At 41.8% G+C, this 19,572-nt stretch overlaps 1 protein-coding gene across 1 annotated transcript; it reads left to right on the top strand.

The window, feature by feature from the left end:
* The first annotated feature begins 7,887 nt into the window (after positions 1-7,887).
* On the top strand, positions 7,888-9,898 carry LOC127774483 (transcription factor SCREAM2-like). Its single transcript, XM_052300742.1, has 4 exons — positions 7,888-8,044; positions 8,883-9,011; positions 9,116-9,286; positions 9,427-9,898. The coding sequence occupies exons 1-4, from the start codon at positions 7,967-7,969 to the stop codon at positions 9,508-9,510; spliced, it is 462 nt and encodes a 153-aa protein (XP_052156702.1). The 5' UTR covers positions 7,888-7,966; the 3' UTR covers positions 9,511-9,898.
* Positions 9,899-19,572: the final 9,674 nt, after the last annotated feature.

The following is a 19,572-nucleotide window of genomic DNA, read 5'->3' as shown; positions in this document are numbered from 1 at the left end:
AAGCCAATTTATTATTAAAGGTAAGACTAATCATGGTGATTCTGGTCGATCGCCCATAACAGCGGGCATGGCTATTCGAATAGTTTTACTCTGGCCAGAGGTGCACAACTGTACCCACAAGACACAATCCACCGTCATGTCATCGTGCCATGCATGACACTTCACCATGTTGAGTGATTGTGACAAGACCCTTTGCATAACTCCCCTGACCAATCGATGCCACACCTCAGGTTTTGCCCCCACTCCCCAGTAGGCAGCGGACAGCCCCCCTCGTGCCACGGTAAATCCGGAAGCTGATCAACCGAACACCCCGGCCGACCCAAATCTATCACGCGCACCCTAGCCTCGGTACGTTAGCCAGAGGAAAGTTATACTAGAAGTCAAGCAGTTGCCCATTCCCACTTGTGGTAAGCGCGGTAAGTCTTACAGTGCATCCCGCGAACCATATAAGTAATTATCTATCTAGTTCCTTTAGTTGTTTAAATGAGTTACAGGTTGGTTTGCAAGAAGGGGAGTGTTGTGGTTCTCCAAGTCTAATTTCAGAATCCAACCATATGGCCATCAAGAAGTCTACCTCACCCTATGTTGTGATAGATATGGATAAGTTCAACAGGCTCAAGACAATGTGAAACCAAGGAAGGTTTCTAATCAACGAGGGGAGGATGGTGAGGACATCACTAGATCGGATAAGACCATGGCTATCTTATATATTCATAAGTCAAAGGTACATGCTTTTTATGTCAGATTTACATGTTATATATTTGAACAAAGATTGCTATAGAATGAGTTTCATGTGTTTTTGTTTGCAAAGGTACTTGCTTGGGTGAAGGAAAAGAGACCGAGCACAAGGAATGCATGGATGATCAAAGAAGTTGATTGGTGACCAAATCAAGACCTTCTCCATGTCTACTCCAACCTCAGTATGTCACTTTTGGTTCATAAAAGGCAGAGATGAAGTTCTACATGTTTTGGATTCGGGTTCGGGTCTCCTAGAAGCATCAACATCAAACAGGCCTATGTCACATCCTGATTTTCGTTTCAGGATTTATAAATTATTTAATAAATTATTATTAGAATTTATATTAAATGTTCATTAATTTACAAGTGAAGTTAAATGTGGGAAATAAAATTTCCTAAATATAAAGTATGGATGGATTTAATTTTTATTAAATTCTCCATGGTTAATTATACTCTCTGGAATTTTCTCGGATTTTTCGGAGCTCAACTCTTAATTTTAATCATACAAAGAGCAGTTAAGAAATTATTTAAATATTAAATTAATCATTAAATGATCTGATTTTAATTTTTTTAAATACTTTGAGTGTCCAAGTATTTTCAAGATTTTTCTTGAAATTATTTGAGCATTGGAAGTATTTTTAACAATTCAAAGATCATCTCATTGATTAATTTATTAAATTGGAAGTCCTTTGTTGCTCCCTTCCGGCCCAGCCCAAAAAGTCTAGTTTCTCTCCTTGCCGCTACAGTGTCGTCTTCCAGCTCCAGACAAGACAGAGCCGAGCCAACCTGTGCAGTCGCCTCCTCCTCCATCAAATCCGGTGCATCCGTTGCTTTCCTTCCAAAATTGATTGCAAAAACGGATTCCTCTCTTTCTCCTCTACCTAATCCCGAGCAAACCCCCATCAAATTCGTTATCTATCTCACAAATTTTGGCCGTTTTTATTCGGGTGAACTCGGATAAATCCTAACTTCCTTCACCAAATCCATCCGTTCCTGAGCCGATCTCCTCCACCCATGCCTATAAATAGCATCCCCTAGTCATCCTCTTCCGTTTGCCCCAAGTCCCGAGCTCCCTCGTCGCCCGTAGCGCCGCTGCCATGTTGCCCTAGCCGCTGCCGTCGCCGGCGACCTTCCAGCCGCGTCGCGCCGCCGCGGTAGCCGTCGCCTTTGGCGTCCGTCGCCGCCGTCGGGTGCGCACGGAGGAGAGGAACCCCGGCCGCCCCTTCGTAGCCGCCTAAGACTGCCGGAGCGCCGCCGTCGACGTTGAGCCAAGCCGTGCCGCCTTGGGACCTCGTCGCCGGTCGCCGTTCATCGTAGTCCGTCATAGTTTCTTGCACCGGTGAGTTCGCGTCGTCGTCCTCTACGCATAGACGTCCTCCGTTAACCCGGCCGACCCCTCTACCGCCGGTGGTCACGTCACTCGTGCCATGGCCGGCGATGATGACATCATCATGACGCCATAAATCCCTTTTTCTAGGTTTTCTTTATTAGATGAAAATCGATTAAACTTTGGAAATTCATAACTAAATCATCGTAACTCGGATTCGAGTGGTTCAAGTTGCTAAATTTTTCTAAAATCAAGATCTACATGTTAAAAATATCCACATGTACTGTTTATGCTTGTTTTTGTACTGTTTTATTGATTTTGTTCATTTGCTTTAGTTTCCGACATTCTGGAGGAGAGCGTTTTCGTTGAGGAAGGTTCGGAAGCGTTTGCGGAAGCTCAAGGCAAGTCACACAGATCCCAAACAACCCTTTGAGCATGTTGAAACCGTTTAAAGCTAATGTTTTATTTCAACTTATGCATTATTTTCGAATGTCATCGGGTGGTGAGCCTTTCCCAATTAATTAATGGCCGAAGATGACTTTATTTTCCTATGGGTTATAATTTGATTATCTAGAACCTTATTTATTGGTTTGGTTCAACTAAATGCTATATATATATAATTGCTTAGCCATGCTTAGAAATATTAGCATCATTAATAGGGTGAATTATACTATATTATTAATTATGGTTATATTTAATAGTAGCTCACGATGGTTAATCGTGTTATGTTAATTAATTGATAATTAAAATTGGATTAAGGTGGGTTGTGAGCACATGGTTTTGAAGGTCGTGCTCATGATAATTAAGGACCGGTTCGCGAGCTACTGTTGTGAGACATTAACCGTGCCAACTACAAGCCAGCATGGGCAGCGGCTTTACCTTTTATATAGCATCATTCATTACGGGGTGCCAGACTGAGAAGCGGCGAGAAGTCCGTGGGGGTCGTTGGGGAGTCCATGCCTCTGGTTTTTGAGGGGGTGATTATGATCCAGGAATGGTGCACTGTGGTGAGTTGTGTTGTGCAAAGGGTACTGTCACGATTTCCCCCTTTGCAGTGCCGTGGTGGTACTTCGGGGCATGGCAACATATGTGGAATCGTGTCTTGTGGGTACAGTGGTACACCTCTGGCCAGAGTAAAACTATTCGAATAGCCGTTCCTGCGGTCGTGGGCGGGTTGAGCAATGTTTTTCGTGATTAGTCCCACACTACTCATTAATGATAATAATGTGAAAATAAATTTGACTCCTGGTTTGGAATGGTAAATTCCTGGTTTGGAGGTTTGATCTGTACGACCGGGGTTGGTTGTTCAGGTTTGGTTGGGCCTGAGCAGCATGGGTGTGCTGTTCAGTGTTGATTAAAATTTATGATTAATTACTCTACTGTTTCACTACTCTTAAATCTTTGCTAAATGCTGCTTTCACAAATGAGACTATATTATGCCATCCTTTGGTATCCTTGTGCACTTGCATATTTGCTGTGTGGCTTGTTGAGTATGTCATATGCTCATTCTTGCAATAATCAATCAACCTCAGTTGAAGAAAAATGATCCAGAAGGAGAAGACGTTTGGCTTATACCCCAGTTGAGCTGCTTGTGGGAGTGGAGCTGAAGCCATCGCTAGACCGTTATTCCGCTGCTGTTTTCTTTTCTTTTGTAAGTATGTAACGTTATTATTATGATGGATTTGTATATTAAATTGTCAGTTTGTGTACCTCGGATGATTTCTGGACGAGGATTTTATGCACAAATAAGTTCAGAAATTACTAGTGAATTTCCGGGCGTGACAGCCTAGCTCGCTGATCTAGAAGGAATCTTGAGGCCCATGAATACTTGTTGCAAAGCTTAAGGAGTCTACTTTGAGATGGTTTTGTTTCTACATCAAAATTCCTACTGAGGTATCGGGAATCTGCAAAACAAGCCATGTATCTCATCCAGTCCGAATCTGATTTAGTCGTCATCACTTAGAGTCAGATTTTGCTTATATTATTTCCGCCATTGCAGTTTCACCGCTTGTTTAGTTTTTGTGGGACCCTAAATTTGAGTGCTTAAACATTCATAGGCAATTAAGTTGCAATCTATCTTATTTTTGCTTGTGTTCTTTGATTCCCATGTAAGAATTAGCCTTCTCGACAAGGTCAACCGGGCAGTGCACGATTGATAACAAGAGGAGACGTCATGCTATGATTGCAAGGTTCGGATCGTGTTGATCGGAAGTCAGATCATGTGTGTCAAGTTTCCGCCAAATCGAGAGTTATCAATACCTATCGGAAGATCGGGACCTAGTTCCTCATCAGACTGTCTATACGCCATTTGATAAGAAAACTCCCCAGAAATCTTGCAAATTTTGGACCACTCGATTGCTTTAAAAATTGTGCAGGGCAACCAAACCCTAAAAACCTCCTCTTCATCCCCTTTCTCTTAACTCCCTTACACTGCTGCCACTCAATAGCACGAGAGCACGATTCACATAACCTCCACCGCCACCCAGCCTCGCCGGCTGGCTGGAAGGCATCAACGGTGCTGGCGAGGCCCTCCCGGTTGGCTTCCTTGCCCTACCCATCCCTCTCCTCTCCTTTTCCTCATGCCGGTGGCGGCGAGCTGCCCCTGCGGTGCCGTCTTCCCCATCTCCTACGGCTCTCCACCACCACAGGCCACTCCTCCAAACAGGCCGATGTTGGCGGCGGTCACCCACTCGATGCATGCGTCGCCCATCATCGGGCTGCCACCTCCCATGGCCACCTCTCTAAAGCCAGTGAACTCCCCCCTCCTTCCCTTCTCCCTCCCACCCCTCCCACCCCCACCCCAACCCAGGACCCTAATTCGTCAGTCTTCCGCCGAAGTTTGGGTTGTCGCCGGCACTGAATAAGAAGAGAAGGTCACCGGAGTTTGAGAAGAAGCACCTTGAGCACGAATCGTGAAGTGGCCCCAAATCTACAAGATTTGGGGATGGATTTTCCGTTGACAGATAGTTATATTAGCAATCCCGTTAATAAAATTTGGTTATCACTACTTTACCGTGTAAAAATGTATTAGGTTGGATCACTCATTTCTTATCTTCAGAACTTCAACTTAATTTGTAGGTGGCGGCAGCGGCAGGTGGCCAAGGGTTTCCGGCGGCAACATCACCAATGAGTTCATGCATGATTGTTCTTGTTCGTGTAGTTCTTGCTTGTGTAGTTCTTAATGGATTGTTGTTTTTCATGGATCTGTGATGGATTGTTGTTATGACCTGTTATTGGTCTATGTTGATATGTGATTGTTGTTGACCGGGGAATGGGCCTGAATGGGTCGGCTCGAAAGCATCGGCTCGGCTTGGAGCCGGCTTCTTCTTCTTTTTTTCTTAATCAGAGAGAATGCAAGTGCTGGTTGTGGTGCCAACAAATTGATGCCGGCTAGGAAACCGGCACCTATTAGAGTTTGTGTGCTAGTTTTTACCCCTATTTGTAATTCATATTACTTTATATTGTGCGATATGAAATGAAATGCAAACGCGCGCGCCAACCAGCAGCGGCACGCGTCGGTAGCTACTCTCTCTGCATCGATCGTTGCTGCCGCCTAGCCGCGCGTGATCAGCGAGCGAGCGACGACGGCTAGCTGCAGTACTGTACAGCCATGCTCGATCGATATACGTACACACACGTGAACTATACTGCAGCTAGACGCGCGCAGCAGCAGCAGCAGCAGCCGCAAGCAAATTAAGACCTCGGGACAGGGCAAAGCCAACCAAGGTGACGATTTTTGCGAGATATCGATCGATCGAATTGAATCCCCGGCCGTTTGGGTTTTGGCTGCCAGGGACTATCGAGACGACGACACACGGGCGCGAGCTCGCATGCAGCAGCGGGAGCTCTAGCTAGTGTTGAGTTGTGATCCAAATTCATTTGCACTATATCATCATCCCTTTTAGGATTCCACCATATATATATATCTCTTATAAGCCGCCGTGCGGCGATGTAACCTCACCTCAGATATAGTGAAGATATTTTGCTGGCTGGTGCCCGTGGTTTTTTCTCTCCTGTTTTAGGAGGGTTTTCCACGTTAAATCTCGTGTCTTCTGTGATTGATCTATTATTTTTTATCGTTTATTCGTCTATCGTTTCCTAACAGCTAGCTAGCTGATGCTGATGCTAGCTGCAGCACAACACGAGCATGCATGCAGTAGACACAGCTAGCTACAATATGGCTCTATATGGGATCGATCGGTGCGACGACGACGACGACTCCTGCAGCAAGTTAGCCAAAGCCCAAGGCTAAACACGGTGATGACGACGACGACGACGACCACGACGAGTACGTACACTGGGATCGGGAGAGATCACGAGACGGCGGCCGCTAGCATCGGGGCATGGCATGGCATGCGTCGCGCCAAATCAACCCCGCGCGTCACGAGACCCCAGCCCTCCTACGTACGTACGCTTCACGTATATGTATAGTATATATATACATACGTATATATGTTTGCTAGCTAGCTAGAGATCGATCGAGCTTGTGAACTCTCCCCCCAGCTTGTACACATCGTCGACTCTGATGATCTGCAGCTCAATTGTACGCTTGCTTGCATGCGTGGCTGCAGGCCTGTGCCCTCTGCCTGCTGCCATGTCCAACTGGCAGAGAACTCATATGTGTGTATATAGGTCTTATATATATGTGTGTGTGTGTGTTTCTCTGTGACTCTGGCTTTGTTTGCTAGCACTACTAGTATCACATGCATAGTATACATGTCTTCAGCTCACCTCCAATATATATGCTGTTTGCTAGCTATAACTTAATTAGCTGCTGTTACTTGTTCAGAGTTACACCTAGCTAGCTTGCTACTGTACATGCTTGATTAAGAGGTAACAAACAATAACTGATGAGGAGGAGTACAAGCACAGCAGGGAGAGATAGACATGAATGACCAGTGGCTTAGCATGTTGATGTGGCAATCAGTGAATATACAGGTAAAAGCGATGATGACTGATTGAATTGAAGTTGAGGAGGTGGCTCCCCTACCCTCTCTTTGTCATATGTTTTGGCCGTGGGCACATATCGAATGATGCGTTGGGAGCTAGTGCATGGGGGGGAATGTGTGAGGCCATTTGTTTAAGGGTAGAGAATAAGGGAAGGAATTTGATGTTTTGGTTGCTACCCCGGACCGGCCAGGAGTCATGTGAGGAAAAAGTACATTCCTTTGTACTTTTCCTGGTCCGTGCGTGAACCAAATTTGGTCATGCAACACACAAGAGCCTTACCGGCTCAGAGTTGGCATGACGTGGACGTACATACAACGGCGACGCCACTCTAGCTATAGCCCTCTCCTCACTCATTGCAATGCAACCCTCTCTGTTAATTTATCTGTGATATTCAATCAAATCAAATTATAAACAGATGTGTTGGTAATAATCACTTTTTTAAGATGATACAATTGCTCGGAGATCATTTTCGGTTTCTGTATAATTAGGATGCATACGGTACGTCCAACTAATTCATTGTCGATTACCACTAGAATATTAATCAAGATATGTTTTAATTAAGATAATGGAAGATGTAGGAAAGATACTAGATATGATAGATTAATTTCATAATCCCTCGTTTTTCAATTCAACATGATATGTGGTCAATGTTATTTAACATTATTACTATTTTTACTTTTGATTGTAACGCGTTTTGGTTTAATTAGTACACGATCCTAGTGAGCACGCATACTTTGAGCTCCGGTCATTATCGATCTTGACCAGAGAGAGTATCAAAGGCTCCAATGAATAGCTAACATGTAGTAACCGTGTCTCATGTCAGGAGGCTCCTGTGTTGCCCAAGTCTTTAAATAGCTCTCTCCTCAGTCTCTCACGGCCTCATCACCACCATAGTAGTGAGCTAGCTTAGCTTGTTCACCACGAGAGAGAGAGAGAGAGAGAGAGAGAGAGATGGTCTCCCGGGAGCAGAAGAGAGCGAGTTTGCATGAGAAGCTGCAGATTCTCCGAACTCTTACCCATTCTCATGCGGTATGTCTTTGTACTATCTCTCACACGCTTATTCATCTTTTTTTTCCATGGCATAAACTTAATTTATCCTAGCTAGATGAACAAATAATCCAGAGAAACTGCAAGAAGTTTTTTTCCATTGTGCTTGCCTCGTTTGATTGACCCAATTTCTTTTTTTTTTGTCTATTATTAATGAACATATCTGGTGATTTCTTTCGAGTTCCTGTAAGCTGTCTGGCCTAAATTTACCTTGAAAACATTTTCTTAGTTCTTAATTAGTTTCTTATCCTTTGTGAAAGAATATATGTCACGCATATCAATTTATAGAAATTAAGCTTTTTCTCTCTGAAGAATTGTAGAGAACAATTTGAACGGCTTTCGATCTTTCACTCTCTAACTGTAGAGTATGCCTGCAACAAGTTCCAGTAATAACCCCAGGTGTGAAAATTAACAAGTTCCAGTAATCTTTGACTCTTTAACTGTAGAGTATGCCTGCAACAAGAATATATTAAGGGCCGTGAACAAACTAGCTATCTGTACCTAATGATCGACGGGAAATATTGCTGTTGAATCTTGGAGATATGTAGTCTACGTTGTAGAGATATTTTTATCGATAATAGAAATCAATACAGCCTCTATATGCTGCCTCCACTTATATATTATTACAGAATAGTCATCCAATATAAAGTTGCTAAATGAAAGAAGAAATATTAGAAGAGTTTAATAACCACCCTAACATCATAATATATATCATATAGATTTCCTTTCAAAAAATATATCATATAGATTTGTTTTTTACAAAATTAATTAACTAGTTTAAAGTGGGAAACTGAATTAAATGTATACGTTTCCCACGCAGGTAAATAAAATGTCTATAATCTCTGATGCATCAACATACATCAAAGATCTGAAGCAGAAGATTGCCGCACTGAACAAAGAATTAGGGTGTGCAAAGAACATGAATATTTGCGAAGAACCCTCACCTGTGGTAAGAACAATGTGCTGATATAGGTCATCCATTCTCATCGATTGAATGACATGATGTGTACAAATTGGTGTATAAATTAATATGTCTATATAATGGTCGATCAGGTGAGAGTTCAAGTTCTAGACAAGGGTTTCCTCATCAATGTGTTCATGGACAAAAGCAGCCCTGGGCTACTATCCTCCATTCTGCAAGCCTTCGATGAGTTAGGACTCACTGTGATTGAGGCTAGGGCTTCATGCTCCAATTCATTTCGACTCGAAGCAGTAGGAGGAGAGGTAAGATATATTCTTTGTACACAATTAATGTAAATACATGTAGAAATTCTCTTTGCATTCGAATCTACACATTTTTGAAGATGCTTGAGTTTGCATTTGCTCATGTACTTCGATCGGATTCTATTTTGTCATTGTTACAGCACGAGGAAGCCGATGGAGGGATCGATGCAAATGCAGTGGAGCTAGCGGTGATGCAAGCCATCAAGAGCACTCCAGGAAAATAGAGAACATTCATGTATATATATGTGTGTGTATATGCATGCTTGATCGAGCTGGAGCAAGGAAGAGCCAAAAATGACCATCTAAATCTCTAATTAAGATTACTGCTCTAATGCTATTATTCTACTTTACATTGAGCGCGCTCTCTCTCTCTCAGAAGGGGACACCCTCTTAATCATCAAGAGATTTAAATTATATACTCCCTCCATCCATTAATATTTGACGTTGGTTATTTCACGTCAAACAAAAAAAAAAGAACCGGAGGTAATATCTCGCAAGAGTTGAGTTTTGTATGTGTGCACTAAGCACCAGCTGGGTGACATCTAATTAAAATGTCTAGATATATAAATATATCAGAGGTATTTTTATGGTCTATATTAAAGGAGGAAATAACCATATGTACCACAATTTTTGGTGTTAACTGTGGTATATCTTATTAGTGTTGAAGTAGCATAATGTTAGATTAACAAGGTAAAATATGTACCTCATTTCTGCTTAAGGACATTATTAACGCCTTTTTATAGCTAACATATGCACCGAGCCTCTCTTGATGATGGGGATGTCAAAAGTAGATGCCTACTTATGGACCCCTGATCTAGGCAAGAAAATGGAAAAAAAATCAGTTAGCTGAGCCAATTTAGAGTTAAATTTAGGGTAAACATCTATCTTATGGACGAACCAAAAAATCTAATGCAAATTGATAAATACCTACAAAACTAGAAATATATACTAGAATAATGTTCTCTGATCGACTGATCAAACCTGATCTCCATGGCACCGATCAGGCCAATCAGACCGATTAATCGTTGATCAGCCTGATTAATCAAGCTTGATCGGTGCAGTATGTTGCCAAAACCTTAGAACCTATATAGTACATATATATATATATATATACTATATAGTGCACAACATAAATCAATAATAAAGGAATCATTTGATGGTTATAGAAGGTACTTACCTTTAAGTTTTGATGTATGAGGTGTCCATAGCTCCATATCCACTCCATATTTCTTTTGACTTGCTGCTGAAAATAAAAATGAACATAAACTAGTAGCTGAAAAATAAGACTTGGAGCTTGAGGCCTAAAGCAAATATATAAACAGGGCAACAAAGAATATAATTAAACCAGCAAAGCCAGCAGCGCAACATCCAACCAGTACTGCAACATTAGTAGGCTAGTAGCACATAAATAAGCAAGTTCACTACAAAGTACAAACAATGCTACATAGTGCATAATTAGGCAGTCTTCAAGTGATAAAAAACTGAGAATAACAGTCTTCAAATGATAAAAAGCTGAAGTTCTTAGCTGAAGAACACAAGTTCCAAGTTCCAACACAAGCATCCATCTAACTAATCAAATCATCATCCAGAACAAAGCCCCCTCCATCTCCAGTTGCTCCTGAAGTTGCTGGTCCTCCTCCATCTCATCTTCAGCTTTTGAACCAACATTACTTTGTCGTTGTTCTTATCCACCATCTATTCCAATATCATTACCGACATCTTCAACAATATCTTGGACAACAACAGTTGTCTTGTTTGAACGCTTCCTTTTCCTACCATAAGTGACAGCAGCACGATCATGAGCAGCAGCAGCTGCCGCCCTAGGCAAATCATGACCTCGTAGACTCTAAGTTGCACCAATAGCTTGATCAAGATTAACCTAATTGAGATCCTCATCTGCTACATGAACTAGTTCAGAATTGTCATCAACGCATTCATTTTCCCACTGGAATTCTTCAAGGAGGAGTGGGTTGCATCTCTTTCCTTTAGAGCAAAGCTCTCTAATTTTCTGAAATCTATTTTCCATCTTCCAGTTATAGCTAATATACACCAACTTGTTCAACCTTTTGTGCTCTAATCGGTTCCTTTTTTTTGTATGGATATGCACATAAAAGATAAAACAAAGGAAAATCACACATTGGTAATTGATTAGTAACAAAATGCAAACTTTAGCTAGTACTAGTAGTAGTTGTTGTGTTTCACTTACATGAGCAAATGCACTCCAGTTGCACTCACATGCAAAGACTAATAATCCTTTTTGCAAAACTCTAGAGCTCAAATGCTAGGACACCATATGCACCCCACTAGGGCTTGAGCTCGCAAACTGCTCGAGCTCGATTCAAGCTCGTCTCGAACTCTAAACGAGTCGAGCCCGAACCTACATCCAGGCTGGCAAGCCTCACAGAGCGAGCTTGAATAGCTCGACAAGCTCAGCCACTCACATTTGCTCCAAAAATCCCACATGTTTCTGTGCTGCCACTGAGACTTTTCGCCTGTTCCACCAGCTAGCTCTCACTAACTTCACGTAGTAGGCATACAAACCAAAGCACACTTATCAACAAAGGTTGCATGCTTGGTATAGAGTGCACCTCCATCAATAGTGCACTTATTTCCCGTAAAAGTTGCATTTGTAAACTGCAAAGTATGGTTGCTAGCATGTACTATAGCATATTCTAGTAGTACTACTACTTCAAATATTGGCTTTGTAGTAGCGTGGGACAAGGCTTGACTTCCCACTATATAACATACTCGAAGCTCGGCAAAAGCTCGAAGCTCGAATGAGACGAGCTCAAGCCTGTCTTGAGGCTCAAAGTTTGACGAGGCTCGCCTTGAGCTCGGTTCGAGTCTCTATCAAGCTCAAGCCTAGATTGGTAAGCTCGCTCGAGCTCGGCTTGTTGATAGCCCTACACCCCACCAAAGAACTGAAATACAATAAATATAGTTACCCAAAACAAGGAATAAACATAGTTACCCAAAGCAGACAAAAGGAGAAGGAATAAGGAACTATAGATAATTAGTTATACAAAACACACTAGGAATTTTTTTATCTCTATCTCTTGTTGCCAACGGTTTTGAAAAGCAATCACCTTCTGATATGTCATAATCATTGGCTTGCCTAAGAATATTTCATTTTCATCAATCACCATCTTCCATACAACATCAATGAACATGGACCTCGACCTTGCAACTTTTGCTCCATTTGGTTGTTCCACCTCTTGTCGTAGCACTCTAGTATCTCTTTAAGTAATGTAGGCTTGTCTTTCAAAGCTTCATTTATGCAACGCCTTGCATGATCCATGGCTGCCATGATCTCTAGAGCTATCGGTGTCTCATCTCCATCTGCTATCCTTAGAGCAACAAGAAGTGGTTGTGAAGCTTTCAAACAATTTTCCATTCTGCCCCAAAATGCCATTGAAAGGACAATACTCTTAATTTGTTGGCTTTCATGGGTACTAGAAAAATTGTTAGCATGTTGTTCTTCACTAACAAATAAACTTCTCAGCCCTTGCTTGTGCTCATACATACTGGCCAATGTGAGAAATAAAGTGGCAAAGCGAGTCACAGCCGGTCTCACAAGATCTTCACCTATCTTCTTCATCATTAGATCAAGAACCCTCCCATGCTTGTAGATAAACCGGCACACCTTCTTTGCACAATTGATGCAACTATTGAAGGCCTTTATCTTCCCAATATCCTCCAATAGCAAATCCAAGCAATGTGCAGCACAAGGTGTCCAAAACAAGTGTGGGATCCTCTCCATAAGAAATTTTCCCGCTGCCTTCTAGTTGGATCCATTGTCTGTGACAACCTGAACCACATATTCCTTCGCAATCTTGTCAATTTGCTTCTCTAACAAATTAGCCAACATAGTTTCATTAGCTATCTCACTTGAAGCATCCACTGATCCTATAAAGAAGGTTCATGCTGGACTATTGACAAGAAAGTTGATGAGGTGGCAGTGGCACATGTACGTCCACCCATCGGACATGAGTGTGCAACCATATTCCTTCCAAGCCTCTTCATGACAGCATGTAGAGCAACTTATCTCATATGTTGTTTTACTACCATGATGAGATTGCCTACACCTGTGACGTTTCCTTTGGCTACTTTGAGAAAGTTTTGTTGTCCAATATGGTACTAGCATTTTACCATGGCGTCTCTGGCTCAATTAATAGCTGTTCAATTTGCCTACACCCGTGACATCTTCTTTGGCTAATGGCTACTGTGAGAGTTTTGTTGTCCATTATGTTTCTTTTGTGGCATAGCATTTTACCATGGCATGGCTCAATCAAAAAAGTAGAAATGCTTCATTGTTTCAGGAGAACCCGATGTTCTAATTCTTCTGCATGGTTTGCCTTAGCAAGCTTTGTATTGGCGACGGGACTGTTCTTCTTAAATTTAAATCATCATCATGAAATTGTTTTGCTTCGCTTAGCACATGTACTCATGATTATTACCTTTTAAGCTTTTTTAGCTGTAAAATTGTTTGGGCTGACTGCTGAAAGGCAACAGCAATAGCACATGACACATGAGCCACTGCAACTGGGTCCACTCCATTTGCTCCTTTTAGGCTGTTACGAGAGAGAGAAGGGTGAAACGTGTAAGATAATAACACATGTAAAAAATACTCCTACGGCTAATGGCTTTCCAAATCCCAAATTAACCTGCGTTCACCTGACGCTGGCACGTTTCAGCAACTTGCAAGCTGCAAACCTGTTGTTCTCTGCTGTGATAACCAAACCCAATAAAAAAGGCACCTCTTTTTGGCACTTCCTCAATTATGCTGCCCTATTCGTAGCCCTTTCAAGCAATTGCTCCCTAATTTCATGATATGTAGGTGAACAATACCCAAGACCATATTGACCTATGGACTCAAGCATAATCTCCCAACTTCTTGAGTTAATGGCGTTGAATGGTATACCATTCGCATAAAAAATATCAGCAACATGGTCATCAACAATTGATTTGGCCCTCTTATCCTTCTTTGTGCAGTGCTCAAGATAGGCTGAGAGGTCCTGGAAGTATGCCTATATGCCATTACTTTTGGTTTTTTCGAAAGCATGGAGCTAACTGACTTGGGGTACTTTTGGTGTTGTGGTTTTGGTGGAGCAAAATATTGAAATGGAGTGATGTCAACTTTTCTCTTTGCTTACTTTCCCTTTACCGTAGAACTTCGTTTTTACTGGGAAAACTACCAGGACTTTGACTAGTAGTATATTTTCATTAAAGAGAGAAAATATGAATAAAGTTACAAGGAAAACACAAAAAGATTACAAAGTTTGTAACCAATCAAATACTATTTGTTTTAAAGATACCTTCATTCTACACATATGCAGAAGAACTTCATTCTTGAAAAGGCTTCTCCAAGATTGAAAAGAGGGAGAAATATTCTGAAAAATGAGCTCATTCCTCTACTTCCAAATGTGCCAGGAGGCAATGAAGAGAATTTCCAAGAATCCTTTTCTGGAAAAATTCACCCTTGCTAAGATAATCATTTGAAAGAACTCCAGGTCTTGGTTCTAAACATTTCCCATATGCTGCCAACATCTGCTACTAAACGGGCAGGTAAAGAAGAGGTGGAGTCTAGTTTCCTTGTGTCCACCATTACACAAAACACATGCTAGATTATCATCCTCCTTCGCACAATACCTTCTGTCTAACATATCTCTGGTATTGAGCCTGTCACTAAAAAGGAGGCATGCAAACACCTTAATCTTCATAACACATTTTGTCTTCCATAGCTAAACAAAATGTCTGGGAGGCTGTAAAGGCATAAAGTTGAGCCTGTAGAATCTCTTAGATGTGTAGATGCCTGAATTCCAAATAAAGTTCCAACTATCCCCTTGCACAGACTGCAATTGCAAATGACTCAGTTCTTTTTCCAGAAACAAAAATTCCTCATAGGCCTGAACTAACAAGGGAAGGTAAAAAGAGTCTTCTAGTGGTCTTGAGCACATGCTCTTCAAAAATTCCTCTTTATGAATTGCCATGCTAAACAGACTAGGGAATCTGATGCTCATGATATACCCATTCCAGATATCTTCCCCAAAAAGGGCTAAGGTTCCAGATTAGATGGTGCATTTTGCAATACCTCTAAAAATATCAGTAAGGGAAAGTATGTCTCTCATCCAGAAAGATCCCTTATTCAAGTTCATGTGGGGAACCTTTGCAGAATAGCAGGAATTCCAAACCAGGTCAACCCAGGGCAAGTTGTCACCATTATAGAGCTTGACCAAATGTTTCATAAGAAGAGCTGTGTTCTGGATCTTCAAATTAACCACTCCCAAACCCCCCTTCTCCTTTGGTCTGCATACCATTTCCCAAGAGGCCAAAAACTTTCTTGTGGAGGTGGGTTTATTTCCGCTCCAAAGACAGTTCTTCCTTGCAGTATCAATTGCTTTAACCACTGTGACTGGGAGCTGCAAAGAACACATGTAGAAAGTTGGAATGGAGCATTAGACTGAGTTTATCAGAGTGAGACATCCCCCTTGAGGAAGAAACTTAGAGCTTGCTGTTAGTTTTCTCTCCACTCTATCAACCAAACGGGCAAAATCCACAACTTTAGGTCTTGTTGTTCCATGGGCAAACCAAGATAGGTGTAAGGTAAAGTTCCAATGGAACAACCAAGTAAACTAGCAAGCAGCTCTACATTTTCTGTTGTGAGGTTCAGAGGATATAAACTGGACTTGTTGAAATTGACCTTGAGCCCAGTGGATTGAGCCAAATTATTCAAAAGAGCTTTGAGGCAGAAGATCTCTCTCTGTGAGGCTTTAAGCAGAATCAGTGTATCATCAGCATTTTGGATTATTGGGAAACCTTTACCATCAGATTCATTGATGGGCTTGGACTACAACCCCATACCAAAAGCTTTGTTAACAATTCTCTGAAGCAACTCTGCTCCTAGCACAAACAGCAAAGGGGAGAGGGGGTCTCCCAGTCTTACCCCTCTCTTATAGCTAAAATTGTTTCCAGGAACCCCATTAAGCAGGACTGCAGTACTGGCTGAGGAAAATATCATCTGAACACATTGGAGCCACTGCATTGGAAAGCACATATTCTGCATGACAAAGATGATGGCTAAATGCTCTTTGTATCAAAAGCCTTCTCTAAGTCCAATTTCAGAATTATGATTTCTCTTTATTGCTAACATTGGTGGATATACCCAAAAGACCAGGCCAGACAATCCTGGATTGTCCGTCCTTTAATGAAACCATACTTATTTTCACTTACCAATTTTAAGATCACCCCCTGCAATCTATCAACCAGCAGTTTTGTTATAAATTTTAGGCTGACTCGCATGAGTGAAATAGGCCTAAAATCATTCATTGTTTCAGGAGAACTTTTCTTTGGCACCAGAGTTATGAAGGAACTATTTAATGTCTGCAAGTCAGTGCAGCCAGAGTGAAAATAGAGCAGCCAGCCTATAGTAATCTTGGGCAATAATGTGCCAACATTTTTTTTGAGGAAAAACCCATTAAACCCATCTGGACCAGGAGCTTTATCAGCAGGGATTATTTTAATGAGGCTGTCAATTTCCTCTGTAGAAAAAGGGTCCACAAGACTGTCAAGATTTATCTGAACAGGAAAAAGGTCTCTCAGACCAAGAGCCATTGTGGGATAATTGGACACACCCATTCTGTCTTTGAAGCTTTTATAAAAGAGAGCAGCTCTCTGCTCATGCGAAGAGACCACCTGACCCTCATGGTCCAGAATCTGAGAGATAAAATTGACTCTATATCTTTTAGTTGCAATGGAAGTATTTTCCTCTCCAAGAAACATCCATCTGTTGGTACATCTTTTCTTCCAATAGATTTTCCTAAATTCAAGAAGCTTAATGACTTGGCCCTTAACAATTTTCCTGAAATTCCATTCCTCCACTGATAACAACCTAGCTTCTTCAATAAGATAAAGAAAATCAATGACCCGGTTGCAATTTGTAAGAAGCGAGTTCAATTTAGACAGATTTTTACTCCAATTGAGCAACTTTTTCCTGAGCATTTTAATCTTGAAAGAAATACATTTTGTAGGATCATCAAATCCAGGATCCAAAGCCCAAACCATACTGACTATCTCATAAGAGCCCGCAATATCAAACCAATAGTTTTCAAACCTGAAGATTGGAGAATTAGGAATTTGAGTATCAATCTTAACCACACAAGACACATGGTCTAAAATATTCCTTCTCAGGGGAACCACAATTGTGTTAGGAAAGACAAGGGTCCAAGGGGCTGAAGAGAAGACCCAATCAAGTCTTTCTAGGAGAGGACTTTGCTGCATGCTGCTCTAAGTAAATCTTCTTCCTTTCAGAGGGATTTCTAGCAGGCCCAAAGAGTTGATGATATCATTAAAAATGATAATATCATTCATATCATCTCCAGATTTATTCCTATCCTCCACTGATCTGTAAAATTAAAGTCCCCTAGGAAAAGCCAATTTTGTTGTGCCCCTCTCTGAACATTCTTTAACCAAGTAACAAAGTCATCTCTTGCAAGACCATTACAAGGACCATAAACACAGGTTAGGGACCAAAGTTGGGAGGATTGCCTTGAGATGAAGTCTACAGTCACAGAGAAGTGGTGAACTTCTTTTATGGTTCCCAGAAAAACATTAGAGACCCAGATTATCAGGATACATCCAGAAGCACCAGCAGAAGGTGCAAAAGCAAAAGAGTCAAATCTCTTAGGAACAAATTTTATGACATCAGAAAGAATAAAAGATTATTTTTTTAGTCTCCTGAATACAAGCAACCTGACAGCCATTGCCATCTGTCATCTATTTTTTGCCTCAAAGAGAGTAATTTGGAGTCGGCATTCATACCCCTAATATTCCAACACAGCACATTCCAGGATTTAAAACTGTTACTCATGAGGAGACATCAGAGCAAAAGAAATAGCAGAGCTAATCAAATTAGCATGAGACACAATAGGTCCAAACATGCAGCCATACATAGTAAATAACAGAAAGATGACAGTCATCCAGGTTATATTATAGACGCAAGGAGCAAAGTTCAGATCACAAAACAGACACATGGCTGCCAAAAGATTCATGTAATCTAACATTAAGCATCTTCCATTTCAGGCCTGGGCATCTTCTTTCTTCTCTCACGACCCAGGCTTGATTCAGCTACCTCCTCAGGAGATAGCCCGCACATGTCCAGTTGTCCACTCCCATCTTTTGCAAAACAGAAATGGAGCAATCAGATGGAGAGGAATCAGAATGCAGATCATCATTAAGATTCTCAGAAAAACCTGACTCCTTGATACTACCATCAACAAAAAGTTTTACTATACCTGCAAATTCCTTCAAATTCTTTGCAGATTTGCCTCTTGGCTTACCTATCCCCATCCTGGGATCCACCTTCAGATCTTCGTTGCTCATTTGAAAGCCTTGAGCTTTGCCTTCTATAAGGATTAAAAAATGATGTCTTGCCATCTCTTTTCTTAACATGGGCTTTTGGTAGCTTCAAAACAGGAGGGGCAACACAAACTAAACTTGAGGGAGGTTGAATGTCCAGGGGAACAGCATCTACAATTTCCATTTCTGCATGGGCCTAAGAGCCCTCCTGAGGAGAAGAAACATACTCTATTGGCCACAAAACCCAAACATCATTTTTCTGGACCACTGAGGGTGTGGAATCAAAGATGGACTTCTTTGGTAAAACCAGAGTAGTGAGGGATTTGCTACCTCAAAAGCAGTTGGAACCCTGCTAGCTTGCATGAAAGAGCCATAAAGTCCTTGGCTTTGCAGAGTTTCTCAATCCTATCATTTAGACCGGTCATTGGATAGAAGTATGGGTGCCTAGGGCTTTCATTCCTGGCCAAGACCTCCAATGCCTTCAAAAAATTTTCTACCTGTGGTTCATGAGCTGGCTGTTGGATTTGAGTGTTGTTGTCTACTGTGGGCACTAGAGCCAACCTTTCATCCACATTAACCTCCATTACTTGACCCATTGGGTGGTCCTGCCCCCAAGCTTCCTCAACTGCAATATCAGCAGCTTGCTGCTATTGTACCAAATCATCCCGGTCACCAGGCTGGGCCGGCTGACCCATCTACCAAATGTTATCCTCATCAAGGTCATTAGCATCTACATTATCACCATCCGGATTTGGCTGTGGGCCCGCAAGGGGGCATGTCTTCTTCAGGAGGCATATTTATGAAGTCCCCTTCTAGCAAAAAGACAGATACAGTCCAAGATTCACCACCCCACCCGAGCCAAGCGGGTCATTGTCCTTGAACTTAGCCCTAATGAGAACACGGCCCTTCATTTGATCCCTTTCCAGCCAAAA

This window comes from Oryza glaberrima, chromosome 5 (assembly GCF_000147395.1).
Source record: "Oryza glaberrima chromosome 5, OglaRS2, whole genome shotgun sequence".
In the NCBI taxonomy this organism is placed as follows: domain Eukaryota; kingdom Viridiplantae; phylum Streptophyta; class Magnoliopsida; order Poales; family Poaceae; genus Oryza; species Oryza glaberrima.
This window is presented reverse-complemented; position numbering and strand designations above follow the sequence as displayed.